The sequence below is a fragment of the Pongo abelii genome, chromosome 13 (genome assembly GCF_028885655.2).
Source record: "Pongo abelii isolate AG06213 chromosome 13, NHGRI_mPonAbe1-v2.0_pri, whole genome shotgun sequence".
Taxonomy (NCBI): Eukaryota; Metazoa; Chordata; class Mammalia; order Primates; family Hominidae; genus Pongo; species Pongo abelii.
In genome coordinates, this window is record NC_071998.2 from 95590042 (window position 1) to 95604678 (window position 14637).

The 14637-nt window shown below is 34.3% G+C and overlaps 2 protein-coding genes across 2 annotated transcripts in view; both read right to left on the minus strand.

Moving 5' to 3' along the window:
• Nucleotides 1–14637, minus strand: part of LOC100438760 (olfactory receptor 13C5-like) — a 124134-nt gene that overhangs the window by 65213 nt on the left and 44284 nt on the right.
• On the minus strand, nucleotides 1981–3024 carry LOC100437669 (olfactory receptor 13C3). The gene is given in 1 exon segment (XM_002820057.4): nucleotides 1981–3024. A coding segment is annotated over 1 exon segment (1044 nt).

Sequence of the window (14637 nt, forward strand, 5' to 3'; positions counted from 1 at the left end):
TCTAAAAGACAGTTTCTCAAAAGTGGCCTGGAAAGTATGATTGAAGTTTTCCGAACTCTCCTTTTAGGACTGAAATTTCTTCCTCCTGCAGGACCATGTCCTGTATCTCTATTAAAGCCTTATATGAGTACACAATCTGGAATCACATGTGTTCTGTAAAATAGCCAAACCTGGGTAAATGTTGCAATGCTTAATTTAAAAATCTGGCCTATCTTGAAATGTATTAATTTCTTTTTAAGAGATGGGTCTTGCTCTGTCACCCAGGCTGGAGTGCGGTGGCACAATCATAGCTCACTGCAGCCTTGGACTCCTGGGCTCATGCGATCCTCCCATCTCAGCCTCCCAAGTAAATGGGACCATAGCCGTGCATCATCATACCTGATTAATTTTTAATTTTTAATTTTTTGTAGAGACATGGTCTCACTATGATATCCAGGCTTCTCTTGAAATTTAGAAAATCAGTCAATATACATCCTGAATGATCTTATAGCAACAACCCACTGAAGTGAGAAATAATGTCTTTTCTGTGACTCGTGCGCCCTTTTCATGGTTCACAGTCCTCACCAGCACTGTCTTATTCTTAATTGGAGGAGGCATCATTCATATCACAACTTGTGTTCTGGAAGTGCATTCTCATAGACTACAATGTGAATGGGGACCGTTGGATTTGTGTCATTTAAATATGTACACACACAGATGTCCTGGACATAATTACATAATATATAACATGATGTAATTATGTCCAGAATTTGCTTTAAAGTAAAGGAAGAAGATAAGTGGGTAAGGATAATGATGAAAGAAGGTTGACCATGTGTAATTATTTAAGCTGTGCAATTAGTACATTGACTTTTATTATTCTCATTCTTTTGTTAAATATTTGAAAATGAAAATTCTCAAAAAAAAGTTTTAAAGAAAAAATATTCATATCATATATATATACACAAATGCGTGTATGTATAAATGGAGATATATGTGTGTGTGCATATGTATTTAAATAGAGCTGCAAAAATATTGGGGGAAACATATAATGGTATTTAGGGTAGTAATACAACATTTCTAATGGTAAGTTAGCCAGGAACTTTAAAAGTTTATACCACCTGGCCTATTAATTTCATGCCTTAGAATTTATCCTGTGGAAACGTGTTGGACATTAAAAAAAAATTAACCCCAAGTGCTCATAGTAGATCTAATAAATCAAAATAAAAACATGATGAATATAAGATTCCTACTTACTAAGAGAAACATTAGAATGATATCTTTGGGAGGTGGCCATAGTGACAACAATTTTTCTTTTTTTAATTCTTTTTTATTTTTTTAGAATTTTAGAAAATATTGAATTTTAAAATTTTAGAAAATATTACCTTAATGGGGTGACTTTCAGTGAGACATCTGGCTCTAGTAATTATTAGCTGAGAGTGAAAGAGGGGATAAATAGCAACTTTTAGTCCTCACTATGGAGTCTTAGCTTCAATTCTGAAATTCTTGGACACTGTGAAGCCAGTATTATGCTAGGTGTTTCCTCCAACTTATTGAAACATTAAATGATATTGGGACCTGGATTTTTTTATTATTTTATTTCCTTATTACAAGTAAGGTAACTATGTCTTAGAAAGAAAGAATAATCTATCCAATATCACCTAGGTAGTTTACGGAACTGCAGATTTTGTACTATTGCTCTCTATTTCCAAAGCTTATAGTGTGATTGTTTTCCACTATGTTTCTACACAGAAACACTCATTTCAGACATCACAAGGGATGAGATTCTAAGAGAATTAATTATGTTTGTGAAACCTGGATCAGGGCATGTTAGAGTTTGTAGCAAACTATAGTTAACAGTGATTCTAGATGAGCAGGGCTAGTAAAGGCAAAGGATAAAAATCTGTCTCTCTAACCATGGTTTCTCCAAAAAAGGTTCACGCTGATTTACCTGTGAGTCCATCTTTGTGACTGTTAAACAAAGACCTACATGTCCTGGTTTCATTAGTGAATTGGTTTTTTGTTCAGCAAATATTTTACAGCAGCTTTTACATCCTTATTTCTCAAGCTATAGATTATAGGATTCAGCATGGGCGTCACTACCCCATAAAACAGAGAAATGAGCTTGTCTGATGCTTGCAATTTTTCTTCCCCAATCAAGTCTTGAGACTGTGGTTTTGCATACATAAAGAAGATGGTACCATAAAATATGATCACCACAGTCAGGTGAGCTGAGCACATGGAAAATGCCTTGCGTCTTCCTGTGGCTGAGTTCATTTGCAAGATGGTGTAGAGGATGAACATATAGGAGAAAAAAATGACCATCAGCGGAAGAACCAGGAAGGCCATATTTGATATCACCATGGTGATAATATTGAGGGATATATCAGCACAGGCTAGCTTGAGGACAGCTAATATTTCACATGTGAAATGATTGATAATATTATTCCCACAGAAAGGCAGTTTCATGGCAAGTAATGTTTGCAGAACTGAATTGATTCCGCTGGAGAGCCAGGACACAGAAGCCATCAATACATACGACACCTTGCTCAGGATGATGGGGTATCTCAGTGGGTTGCAGATGGCCACATAATGATCAAATGCCATCATGCCAAGAAGCAGACATTCTGTTGACCCCATTGCAAACCCAAAGAACATCTGCACTGCACATCCAGAGAAGGAAATGTTTCTTTTCTTTGAGATTAAGCTCACCGATGTTGAGGGAATAGAGAAGGATGTATAGCAGATATCCAGGAAAGAGAAGTTGCCCAGGAAGAACTACACGGGTGTGTGAAGACGAGAATCAAAGATGCTGGCTATGATTAGAACACCATTGCCAATTAGAATCACTAGGTACATAACTAGAATGAGAGCAAAGTAAACAATCTCAATCTTTGGGTATCCAGAAAGACCCAGAAGAAAAAATTCTGACACAAGTGTCTGGTTAATCTCACCCATGTCATCTGCTTTCAGGAAATCAAAAGAAGATCTAATATAAAATGTATTTACTGCCAAGAAACAAACAGTACAAATTACCTGAACAATCATTCTTTTGGCACATATTAGAAGGAGTGCTTGCTTGAAGTTCTGACATCCAGTTATCTTCAGTAATGTGTGTGACTGGAATACAATGAAATTGGGAATGATGGAAGTACCTATACCGCATCGCCAATATGTGAACATCTACCTACGATCAGACACACATGCAGACGGAACTTTTCCTGCTGTTGAGGACATGTTCCTGAGTTGAGGACATGTTCCTGAGTTGAGGACACTCTCCGGAGCTGAGGTTTCTAAAACCCCTGGCCAATCAACAACTCTAAGCCTAACATCTTCATTTCATCAACCCCAGCAAACAAGCAGTAAAGAGGGCAAAAGACTACTCAAAAAAGACTGGAATTTTAATTCAGCAATTTATAAAGTGGTTAAAATTTCACAGCAACTTTGACATTTTTGTGTGTTTATATTTTTTTCTAGGCCTGATACTAATACCTTATAGTTAGTTTAATTGTGTATTTTATAGACATTTAATAATAATACATTGAATCGCATACCTTGAAATTTGACAATTGTTTAAAGGCATAGTTAGTTGTTGATCTCATAGTATCTTGTATGACTGTTCCTATGACAAGACCACTGCACAGAACAGCTCCACACGAATGTGATAGTCTTTGGAGAACATTATATAGTGTCTTTACATATTTTGCTCTGTAGCTTAAGAGTCTGTCTTGATAATTCACTCATTTAAGTCAACCGATAAAAACAATAATAATGTTTAAATATTTCATATAAATATGTATATATGTGTATGTATACCACTTTATGATTTACAAATTATAATATTCTTTATATTAATTCCATTTTCAACTATAAAATATGGAACTTGGCCAAGATTAACTAGGTAGTAAATAATAAAATGGAATGTAAAGCTAATATTTTTGACACCAAGTCTAGTTCTTGGCTTCACTAATTTTCATATGCATGTAAAGCATCTTGGAATTTTTACTTTTTTTATTATTTTTTTTTTTAGACAGAGTCTCACTCTGTCGCCAGGCTGGAGTGCAGTGGCACAATCTGGGCTGACTGCAACCTCCACCTACAGGCATGTGCCACCATGCCCAGCTAACTTTTGTATTTTTAGTAGAGACAGGGTTTCATTATGTTGGCCAGAATGGTCTCCATCTCTTGATGTCGTGATCTGTCCGCCTCAGCCTCCCAGTGCTGGGATTATAGGCATAAGCCACCGCACCCAACAAGCATCTGGGAAACCTAAAAACCTTCAGATTCTCTTTTAGTGTGTAGGCCAGGTCCTGAGATTCTGCATTTCTTGCAGGTGCCCAGGTGACACTTATGCCACTGGTCCCAAAAGAACTTGAGTAGCAAGGCTTAGTCTGTACTGAGTTGGCCAATTATCTAGATGTTTCTAATTCCAGCCAATTTTCTTTTGCCGTATTATGTAGATTGGCAATAAGAACCTTGAAAATTTCAAGAGCATAATTCTTTGATGTTTTACAGAAACTCCAGATTGACTCCATTTTTTAAATACTCTTTAAAAATATTATTGAAACACATATTTTTAAAAAGCAGCATTTTTTTGCAATAAAATCTTAATGTTTAATGACTATTCTCATTTCTCAATATTATTTCATAATATTTCTCTATAAAATGATAGTGTTCCATTTAACATTACTGATTTTTATTAAAAATCTGGACAGAAAATTATAAATATGACTTTATCCTAGAAACTGGCTATAAAATTATTGGACCAAATTGAATTCTTTCTAAGGCATTTGTATGATAAAACTTTTTTTGTTTATAGATATGTAAAATGTGGATTATGTTGCAAATTGAGATTAAAATTATTTGGGGTTTTGTAACAATTTTAAAAAATGCTTTAGCAAAGTAGCATTTAATATTTATTTATGAAATCATTAGAAATGAGCTCCTTTAAAAATTTTTAAAAGTCAACTTTTTAGAAGTATAATTTATGCATATTAAACTATATTCACGGATAATAAAGTACATTCAGTCTAGGAGTACATTTTGATGAGTTTTGACAAATTTGTATACCTGTGTAACTACTACCACAGTCAATGTATGAAACATTTCTATCACTTCGGAGCATTCCCTTGTACCTTACTCTAGTAAATCCCAGCCACTACCCATAGCCCCAGTATACCATTTATCCACTTTATATCACTACAGATTAGAATTGTCTTTTCTGTAGTTTCATATAGAGTCATATAGTATGTACTCATTTTGTTTTTGAGATTTACCCACGTAATTACATATTCCTAAGTAGTATTAGGTACCACAATTTGTTTTTCCAGTTATCTGTTGATGGGTTTTGGTGTATTTCCAGCTTTTGATTATTTGAATAAGGCTGTTATAAATAAAGCTGCTATGAATATGTGTACATATATGTCTATACATAGACACATATTTTCTTAAAAAGCAGCATTTTTAAAGTGCCTATCATTACAAAGTTCACAATTTAGGTAGGGATATAAGAAAAGAACATATCAAAATAATTTACAGTCACTTTCTATAGCTTACATGAAAATTACAGTTTTTCCCAGAAGGAAGAATTTTATGAGAAATAAATTAGACCAAGGAGAACTCCGGAGTTTCAGTGCTCAGCTGAACCTGGGAGTATAGAAAAGAATTAGACAGGGTTAAAAGAGAAAAGGGATATCTCAAAAGCGAGAAGTTGGACCAAAGTTAGTAGTAAGCCGACTGGCAGCACAAGTGAGTTTCTGTGAAAGAGTGGTGGGAAACACATCTGAGAAAGTCTGACAGGTGCATATAGAAAGGGCTCTAAAATCAGGCAGAAAAAGTGGCATTTCTTTTGGTGGAAAAGAGGTCCATCATTAGAAAGCACAGAGCATGGGGTAAGCACCTAGCCCATTAGACTTTAGCAGTTCTCTAAATTTGACCTCATAGAATATGGTGCTACAAGATTTTTTAGTAGAAATGTAACTCAGGGAATTAAAGCATTTAGATTAGTGGAGTTGTCACTAATTACAAACTATGCATGATAATTGATCTTTCTATAATCACTACTAGATTTAATTTTGGTCAAAATCACAAATGTAGGTTTTGCATGGGCTAATAGTTTTGAGAATGTTAGCACATCCACTCTTCCCCACACTGTGACTGTTGGTCACATGATAATCACTGGGAAGTTTTGTGTAGAGCAGACATTACTAGGAGTCAGAAATCCAACTCAACAGAATCTTTACTATAGGAAAAATTTAGTTAAGGATACACAATAGAAATATTTAAACTTTGAAGAGAAAGGCAAGGAAGAGAATATACAATCTCAATCTTAAAGACAAAAAAAACTGAGCCCACAATAGATTGTTAATTTTTATTATTCAGCTTTAAGAAGAAGAGAGAGAAGGAGGGAAAGGAGGCAGGGAGGAAAGAAAGAAGGAAAGATGGGAGGAAAGAAAGAAGGAAAGATGGGAGGAAGGGTAAAAGGGAAGGGAGGGCAAAAGGAGATAAGAAAAGGAGGGAAGGAAGAGAGAGAGTAAGGGAAAGAGGGAAGGAGGGAGAGGAAGGGGAGGGAAGGGGAGGGAAGGGGAGGGGAGGGAAGGAAGAGAGAGAGTAAGGGAAGGAGGGAAGGAGGGAGGGGAAGGGGAGGGAAGGGGAGGGAAGGGGAGGGGAGGGAAGGGAAGAGAAGGGAAGGGAAGGAAAGGGAAGGGAAGGGAAGGGAAGGAAGGGAAGGAAGGGAAAGAAGGAAAAGAAAGACAATCTCTGTATTTCATTTATTTAGACAACTTTTATTGTAGCTTCCTATGTGCCAAATTTTGTGCCAAGGTCACATGTCTAATAACAAACAGAGGTCCAAAGTCCACTCTCTTCATATTACTATCCTGCCTGACAAGTGGCATTAAAATCTGTATAGAAATCAAATGTCAAAAGCAGTGGATGGTCAATGAGAACCACAGAAAAATTGAGGTCACAAAAACAAATTGAATGTACTCATTCAACAGTGCCCAGAGAAAGGAGCAATTATTTATACTGCTTCTGACTCCTCAAATGGGGTACAGAAATGGCCGTACGAAACACTGGCTAAGGGACATGGGCACTCTGATTAGCCCTGTCACAAATGCAAAAGGAAGTGAACAGCAAAACAATTCAAATCCACTGTCTTCTGCTCCGGACACTTTACATTGGTTATCTTGTATATTGTGAGATAAGAGACTTAGGGAAAGAGCTTGTCTGTTTTGCTCATCCTTCCACACCTAAGTCTAACTCAGGGGCTGCACATAATACATGGGTTTTGAAATAGGTGAAAAGTTACTTTCTGGACTCAAGCAATTTCCCTGTGCAGTATTTGTGGATTCATGAGCAGGACAACATTGGTATGCCACATTTATTCTTTTGCAGCAGGCTTTAATTTTAAAATATATACCTTTCATTCAGTACTGATAAGCTGCTATCTTATACAAATAATGAGCAGTTTGTGTACTGTAAGTATAGAGGAATCACCTAATACTTATTTGAATATGTATGACATCGGCTTAGCATAGCGAAAAAGTGCCTAACACTAGAATCAAAGTCTTTGGTTTGAAGTTCTTTGCCTGCAATTTACAGCCTCAGTTTTCTTATTTGTAAAACAGTGATGAACATACCTGCATTACTATACTTGTAGAATATTCTAAAAATATATATAGTGTATGAAAATTGCTTTAACGATTAATTAACATAATACAACTAATAATTAAATGATACTAATAATCACAGCTGTATTTTTGTGATAATAAATTGGTACCCATATTGCTTCAAATTATTCAAATTAAAATGCATGCTGAATAGCACCTTTACTTATAGATTGAGTTTAATTATAAGTTTCATATGATTCAGGACTTACTTTATAGTGATAAATTATGTCCACCTCCTAGAAGAACCAAGTACTTTTTCTTAGTATTTATGTCAGCATTCTAAATTAAGGTCAGGCTCAACAAGAGAGGCCAGATTCTACAGATGTAGAAGAGTAAATATTTGTTATACAACAGTTATTGTAATTGTTCCCCAATTCCCAAAGCAATGTAAAGTTGGAGTGAGAGATCTGTGGAATAGAGAAACTTCTGATGCGTTAGGGACAGTGTCCCACAGACCCAATTAAGGGGGGTGCTGGGAATAGACTGTGGGTGAACTAAAGCTCACAAATGGAGTAACACTCTCCTGCCCACATAACTTTTAGAAATAGGGGCAGATGTTCACCAAAAAAACTTTATGAAATGTGAGAGCTCCCTAGTTTAAAATATATCTACCAAAGCAAAGTTCATTCAAAGTAAGAGATTAATAATTCAAATCATGATTACTAAAATGTAACGCTAGAAGTGAAAAATGATGTAGATATCATGAATGAAATAAAATGGATATTAGCTATGAATTAAGCACATTATGATTCAACTTTTTTGCTTACTTTAACTTAATTCTTTTTGATAAGTTAAATTCATACAGGATGTCTTCACTAAATTTTTTTGAAATGAAAAGTCATACAGATAAGCAATAAGTAAATCCATAGGACAAAAGCAAATTCATAAGTTTTAAACCACAAAAGTAAAAAGTCTGAAATGAATAGTTTGGGGTATGAATTCAGATAGGCATATTATTGAATTAACATGCTTTAGCAAAGCCTATTAAGCTACATTGTAGATATTAACACTGAGGTTCACTGTAAAATATTTAGGTTCTGAAAAATAACAGTTGGCTTAATAAAGCAGGGGAATAATTTATTCATGCACATACACATACACCCCACAAAACATCATACAGGTGCATTAAAATACAAATGGAAACATGTCAGCGATGTATATTTAAAATCATAAAATCTTAGAGCTGAAAACTTCTGCAGGAGTCATATAGTAAGATTTACCTTTTTATAGATTAGTGAACTGAGGTATGAAGTAATTAATGTTTCAAAGTCACACAGTAGTATTTAAATAAGTCACAATTACAAGTCTAATAGTCAGGATAATAAGCACAGGAACTCTCTGTACTATGTTTGCAACTTGTCCATAAATCTAAAATTATTCCAAAATAACACTTAAGTAGAAATTAAAATATATCCAGGATTCTTATGTTTTTTCACTGCAGTATCACAGAAGTTTTGAGACCAAAAATACCATAGAAGTCAGCTAAGATTCCACTTTCTATAAGTGAGTAAATTGAGATATAGTGATGAAATAATGTTCAAAGTCACAAAATCCTGTTAATATTTCAATTAGCAACAACTACAAAGTCTAATATTCTAGGTGACAAATTTCCAAAATAAAGAAATGATAAATGTTTGAGATAATTAATATGCTAAATACCTGATCTGGTCACTACACATTCTATGTAGTGAAACATCATTATTACCCTATGAATATGTACAATTATTATTTGTCAATTTAATTTTTTTGTTTGTTTGAGATGAGGTCTCACCCTGTCGCCCAGGCTGGAGTATAGTGGTGTGATCTCAGCCCACTGCAACCTCTGCTTCCCGGGTTCAAGCAATTCTCTTGCCTCAGCTTCCACACTAGCTGGGACAACAGGTGCCCACCACCATGTCTGGCTAATATTTGTATTTTTAGTAGAGACGAGGTCTCACCGTGTTGGCCAGACTGGTCTTGAACTCCTGACCTCAAGTGATCCACCCACCTCAGCTTGCCAAAGTGCTGAGATTACAGGCATGAGCCACCGTGCCCAGCCAAAAAATAAATAAATAAATGATTTTTTTTAAAAAAAAGGAAACAAAACTATATTGCCATGATACTCTGCTATTTTACCACATCTGATTACACATTAAAAAGAGGCTTGGCCAGGCACGGTGGTTCACGCCTGTAATCCCAGTACTTTGGGAGGCCGAGGCAGGTGGATCACTTGAAGTCAGGAGTTCAAGACCAGCCTGGCCCATATGGTGAAACCCCATATCTACTAAAAATACAAAAAATAGCCACACGTGGTGGTGGGCGCCTGTAATCTCAGCTACTCGGGAAGCTGAGGTGGCAGAATCACTTGAACCTGAGAGGTGGAGGTTGCAGTGAGCCAAGATCGGCCATTGCACTCCAGCCTAGGCAACAAGAGCAAAACTCCCTCTCAAAAAAAATAAAATAAAATAAAAAAATAAAGAGAGGCTGACAATCACAAAAAGATACCCTTAAAAGATACCCTTCAAAAAAATTTACTTTCTTGTTCAATAATTATCGAAATTTGAAATATATTTATAATGTTTTCATAGATTATATATTACTAATAATTAAAACAGTCCTTTAGCAGGAATTTTCTAACACTTGACCATATGGTCATGGCAAATATATTTTTCTTTAAGTTAATTTATCTCAATTTTTTGTTGTCAAGAAATGATGATGATCAATAAAAGACTTTTAAGATTTTTAAAAGTATTTTAAAACTTTTTTCATATTTAAAAACCTGTGTTTATTTATTATATTTTAAATTTTGAGAAGTTTTTTCTAGTGTCCTACTTTTTAAATTAGTTTTGTCAAAAAAATATGTACTGGAAACTAATATGTGCCAGCCGTTTTTTAAGTACTGGAGATCCAGTGTCTGATTTAGCATTTTGTAAAGAACTGAGGGCTAGAAAACGAGTTGTATTAAGTACACATGACATATAATGGCCACATTATCTGTATGAGAAAAAACTAATACTTCTTACAAAACTATTAAAGTAATAACATTTTTTTCCTATAAATGTATTTTAAATAAAATGTTAGAAAATTCCACTACTTTAATGGGGAATATATTTACATCAACATTTTAGAGTAAAAATTGACATGTGAAATACAAACTTAAACATCTCTATCAATAAAATAATAAAAATAAAATAAAAGTGAGTTGTATATTTTTTCTTTTTCCTCCCCAAACAGAGAATAGAGTGCTTTCTTTGTACAAATATCCACGCTATTTTATTGATTTATATTTTGACAAATTTATATGAGCCCCAATAGATAATTTTAGTGAAACATTACTTTCATCTTCATTTCTTATGCTTCACTTCTTAATAGTAATACCTAGCAGCATCTTGAAGTTCATAAAATATGTTCATATCCATTATGGCATATAAGAAACATTTTTGAGTATCTATTATCTTCAAGAGAATGAAATTGCTACAGTCGCTCTCAAGGAAATCTGAACATAGTAAGATAAACAGATCTATAAAGTAGTGAATATAATATAATTTGATGACTAGTAGAAAATGATGTATAAGTACAATGTTATTATGTCTCTATAGTAATTTCCTCTCCCCTACTTTAATGTGCCTAGTAATTCTAAAAGGTCACAAAAAAGTTAATTAGAATATAATGCTTTATAAGCCACATCAATAAACAGCTTAAGAGCAAAACTGCATATACTTATACCAGACCAGAGTATGGTAGCTGAAGACCCACAATATTGCTATCTATATCTCTTCAGTTCATCTCCTGATTAATTTCCTAAGACATTACTAGCTTAATTTTCTCCAGAATGTTCCACTATCTCAGTTCAGACACTGGAATGATTTTGGTGTTCTCATCTTAATTTCAGTCTTTTTCTGCCTTATTTCTTAGTCAAAGATAGATTAATTGGAGGGGAGGTTAAAAAGCTATCTGACTGATGTTTTAATTTGAAGTAAATAATCTAGGCAATGTGTTTCTCTGATGGTACCTCCTAAATTGAGGAGCTAGATTATTCCTTTCACATCTTGATCACAAACTCAAACACTAGCAGTAGTGGTGAGTTATTTTTAAAAAGAGGAAGATATAGCATGGCTGGGCGTGGTGGCTCAGGCCTGTAATCCCAGTACTTTGGGAGGCCGAGGTGGGTAGATGGTCTGAGCTCAGGAATTCAAGACAAGCAACATGGTGAAACCCCATCTCTACCAAAAATACAAAAAAAAACCAACCAGGCGTGGTGGCAGTCACCTATAGTCCTAGCTACTCTGGAGGCTGAGGCACAAGAATCGCTCGAGCCTGGGAGGCGGAGGTTGCAGTGAGCCGAGATGGTGCTACTGCACTCCAGCTTGGGTGACAGAGTGAGACCCTGTCTCAAAAAATAAATTAAAAAATTTTAAAAGAGGAAGATATAGAACAAAACATGTGGTGGGGCTGGGTAAGGGGGGAGTAGAGAATACAAAAAGAAAGTAAAAGTAGTACTCAAAAATCATTTAAGTGGTTTCAAAGACAAAGTTGTACTACTACGTGGAAGTTCACCAAACCAATTTGTTGTTATTTCTACTCTCCATCGGTAAAAGCCTAGTTCAATTTATTGTATAGAAAACTAATGAAAATATGCAGTTGCTTATGTTATATTACCTTAGTTGTAGAGTAGCTATTGGAGCCTGGTAAAGACATCCAACTTTGACTGTATAAAGATGAGCTAAATGAGCGTGCTAGCTGTATGTTTATCTCCATGATCGCCTGGAAGTTGAGGACTGACACTTGGTCAAGAGAAGGATGAAATGTCCTGGCTTGTCATTAATAATGTGCTATTTGAAGTCCAAAACTCCCCTAGAGGCATCCTGTACTAATTTGTTTACAATAATGCTTTGTATGTGGCTTAATTTTTTACATGCCAGATTTTAGCTACTGGCCAGTGGGGTATAAAAGACCTCTAATCAAACTTGAGCCTTGGCTCTACTGAGACCAAAGTATGTTGATATATATCTTGGTGTTTCATAATCGAAAGATAAAGTATGGCTTCATAAAATAAGTTTTCTCTTCAATTTTTTGGGAAATTTCAAAAATGATTGGCATTAATTTGTCTCTAAATATTTGATAGAATTGACTAGGGAAGCCATCAAGACATAGGATTTATTTTGGGTGAGGTTTTTTATTACTGATTCATTCTCCTTATTTGGTATTAGTCTATTCTGATTTTTTATTTCTTCATAATTGTCTTAGTAGGTTGTATGTTTCCAGAAACTTATCCATTTCTTTTAGGTTATTCAATTTGTGGTATATAATTGTTCACAGTAGTCTCGTATAATCGTTTGTATTTCTGTGGTATCAGTTGTACTTTCTTCTTTTTAATTTATAACTTCATTTATTTATTCTCTCTTTTTAGTCTAGTGAAAGGTCAATTTCTAGCTTTATTAATCTGTTCTGTTATTTTATAATTTCTATTTCATATATTTCTGCTCTGATTTTTATTATTATAAGAAAACCACAAACTAATATCACTGATGAACACAGATACAAAAGTCCTCAATAAAATACTATCAGACTAAGTTTAACAATACATTAAAAGAATCATACACCATGACCAAGTGGATTTATCCTTAGGATGCAAGTATGGTTCAACATATGCAAATCAATAAATAGGATGCATCATATTAACAGGATAAGCAATAAAAATCATAAGAAGCATCTCAACAAGTACAAAAAGGCATTTAACAAAATTCAATATATTTTATGATTAAAAAATAACCCAACAAATTAGGTGTAGAAGGAATGTACTGCAACATAATAAAGACAATATATGACAAGCCTCTAGCTAATATTATACTCAATGGTATAAAGCTGAAAGCTTTTTCTCTAAAATGAAGAACAAGACAAGTATGCTTACTCTCATCACTTCTATTTAATATCATCCTGGAAGTGCTAGCCAGGGCATTTAGGCAAAAAAAGAGAGAGAGAAACAAAAGGCATAGGTATCCAAATGAGGAAGAAAAAAGTAAAATAATCTTTGCTTGCAGATGACATATTCTTATATATAGAAAACCCTGAAGGTGCTACCAAATTATTGTTAGGACTAATAAATGAATTTAGTAAAGTGGCAAGACACAAAGTAACATGTAAAATTTATTTGTGTTGTTACACACTATTAATAAACTATGAGGAAAAGAAATTAAGAAAACAATCCCATTTACAATAACATAAAAAATACATAGGATAAATTTAGCCAAGGAAGTGAAAGATCTATACACTGAAACTATTGATGCACAAGTAATTGCAGTTGTTGCCATTAAAAGTAATAGCAAAATGAACAGTTACTTTTGCATCAACCTAATATAAGACTTTGAGGAAAGATTTTTGGAGAAGACACAAATAAATGGAAAGATTCAAAGAAATTCACAGAAATAAAAAAACAATTCTAAAATTCTTATGGAATCACAAATGGTCTCAAAAATACCCAAAGCAATCTACAGCAAGAAGAACAAAACTGGGTATATTACACTATCTGATTTCAAAATCTACTACAAAGCAATAGTAATCAAAAGAGCATGGTACTGACACACAAAAAAAAACTGAAATATGTATCAATGGACTACAATAGAGAGACCAGAAATAAATCTATGCATTTATAGTCAATTGATCTTTGACAAGGCTGCCAAGAACACACAATAGGGAAAGGACAATCTCTTAAATAAATGATGCTGGGAAGGCTTGATAGCTACAAGCAGAAGAATAAAATTGGAGCCTTATCTCAAGCAATATACAAAAGTTAATTCAAAATGAATTAAAGATTTAAATGTAAGACCTGAAACTATAAAACCACTAGAAGAAAACATAAGGGAAAAGCTTCTTGACACTGGTCTGGGCAACGATTTTTTTAATGAACCCAAAAACACATGGAACAAAAGCAAAAATAGACAAATGGGATTGCAGCAAACTTAAAAGCTCTGTATAGAGAAGGAAACAACCAACAGAGTGAAGAGACAATATA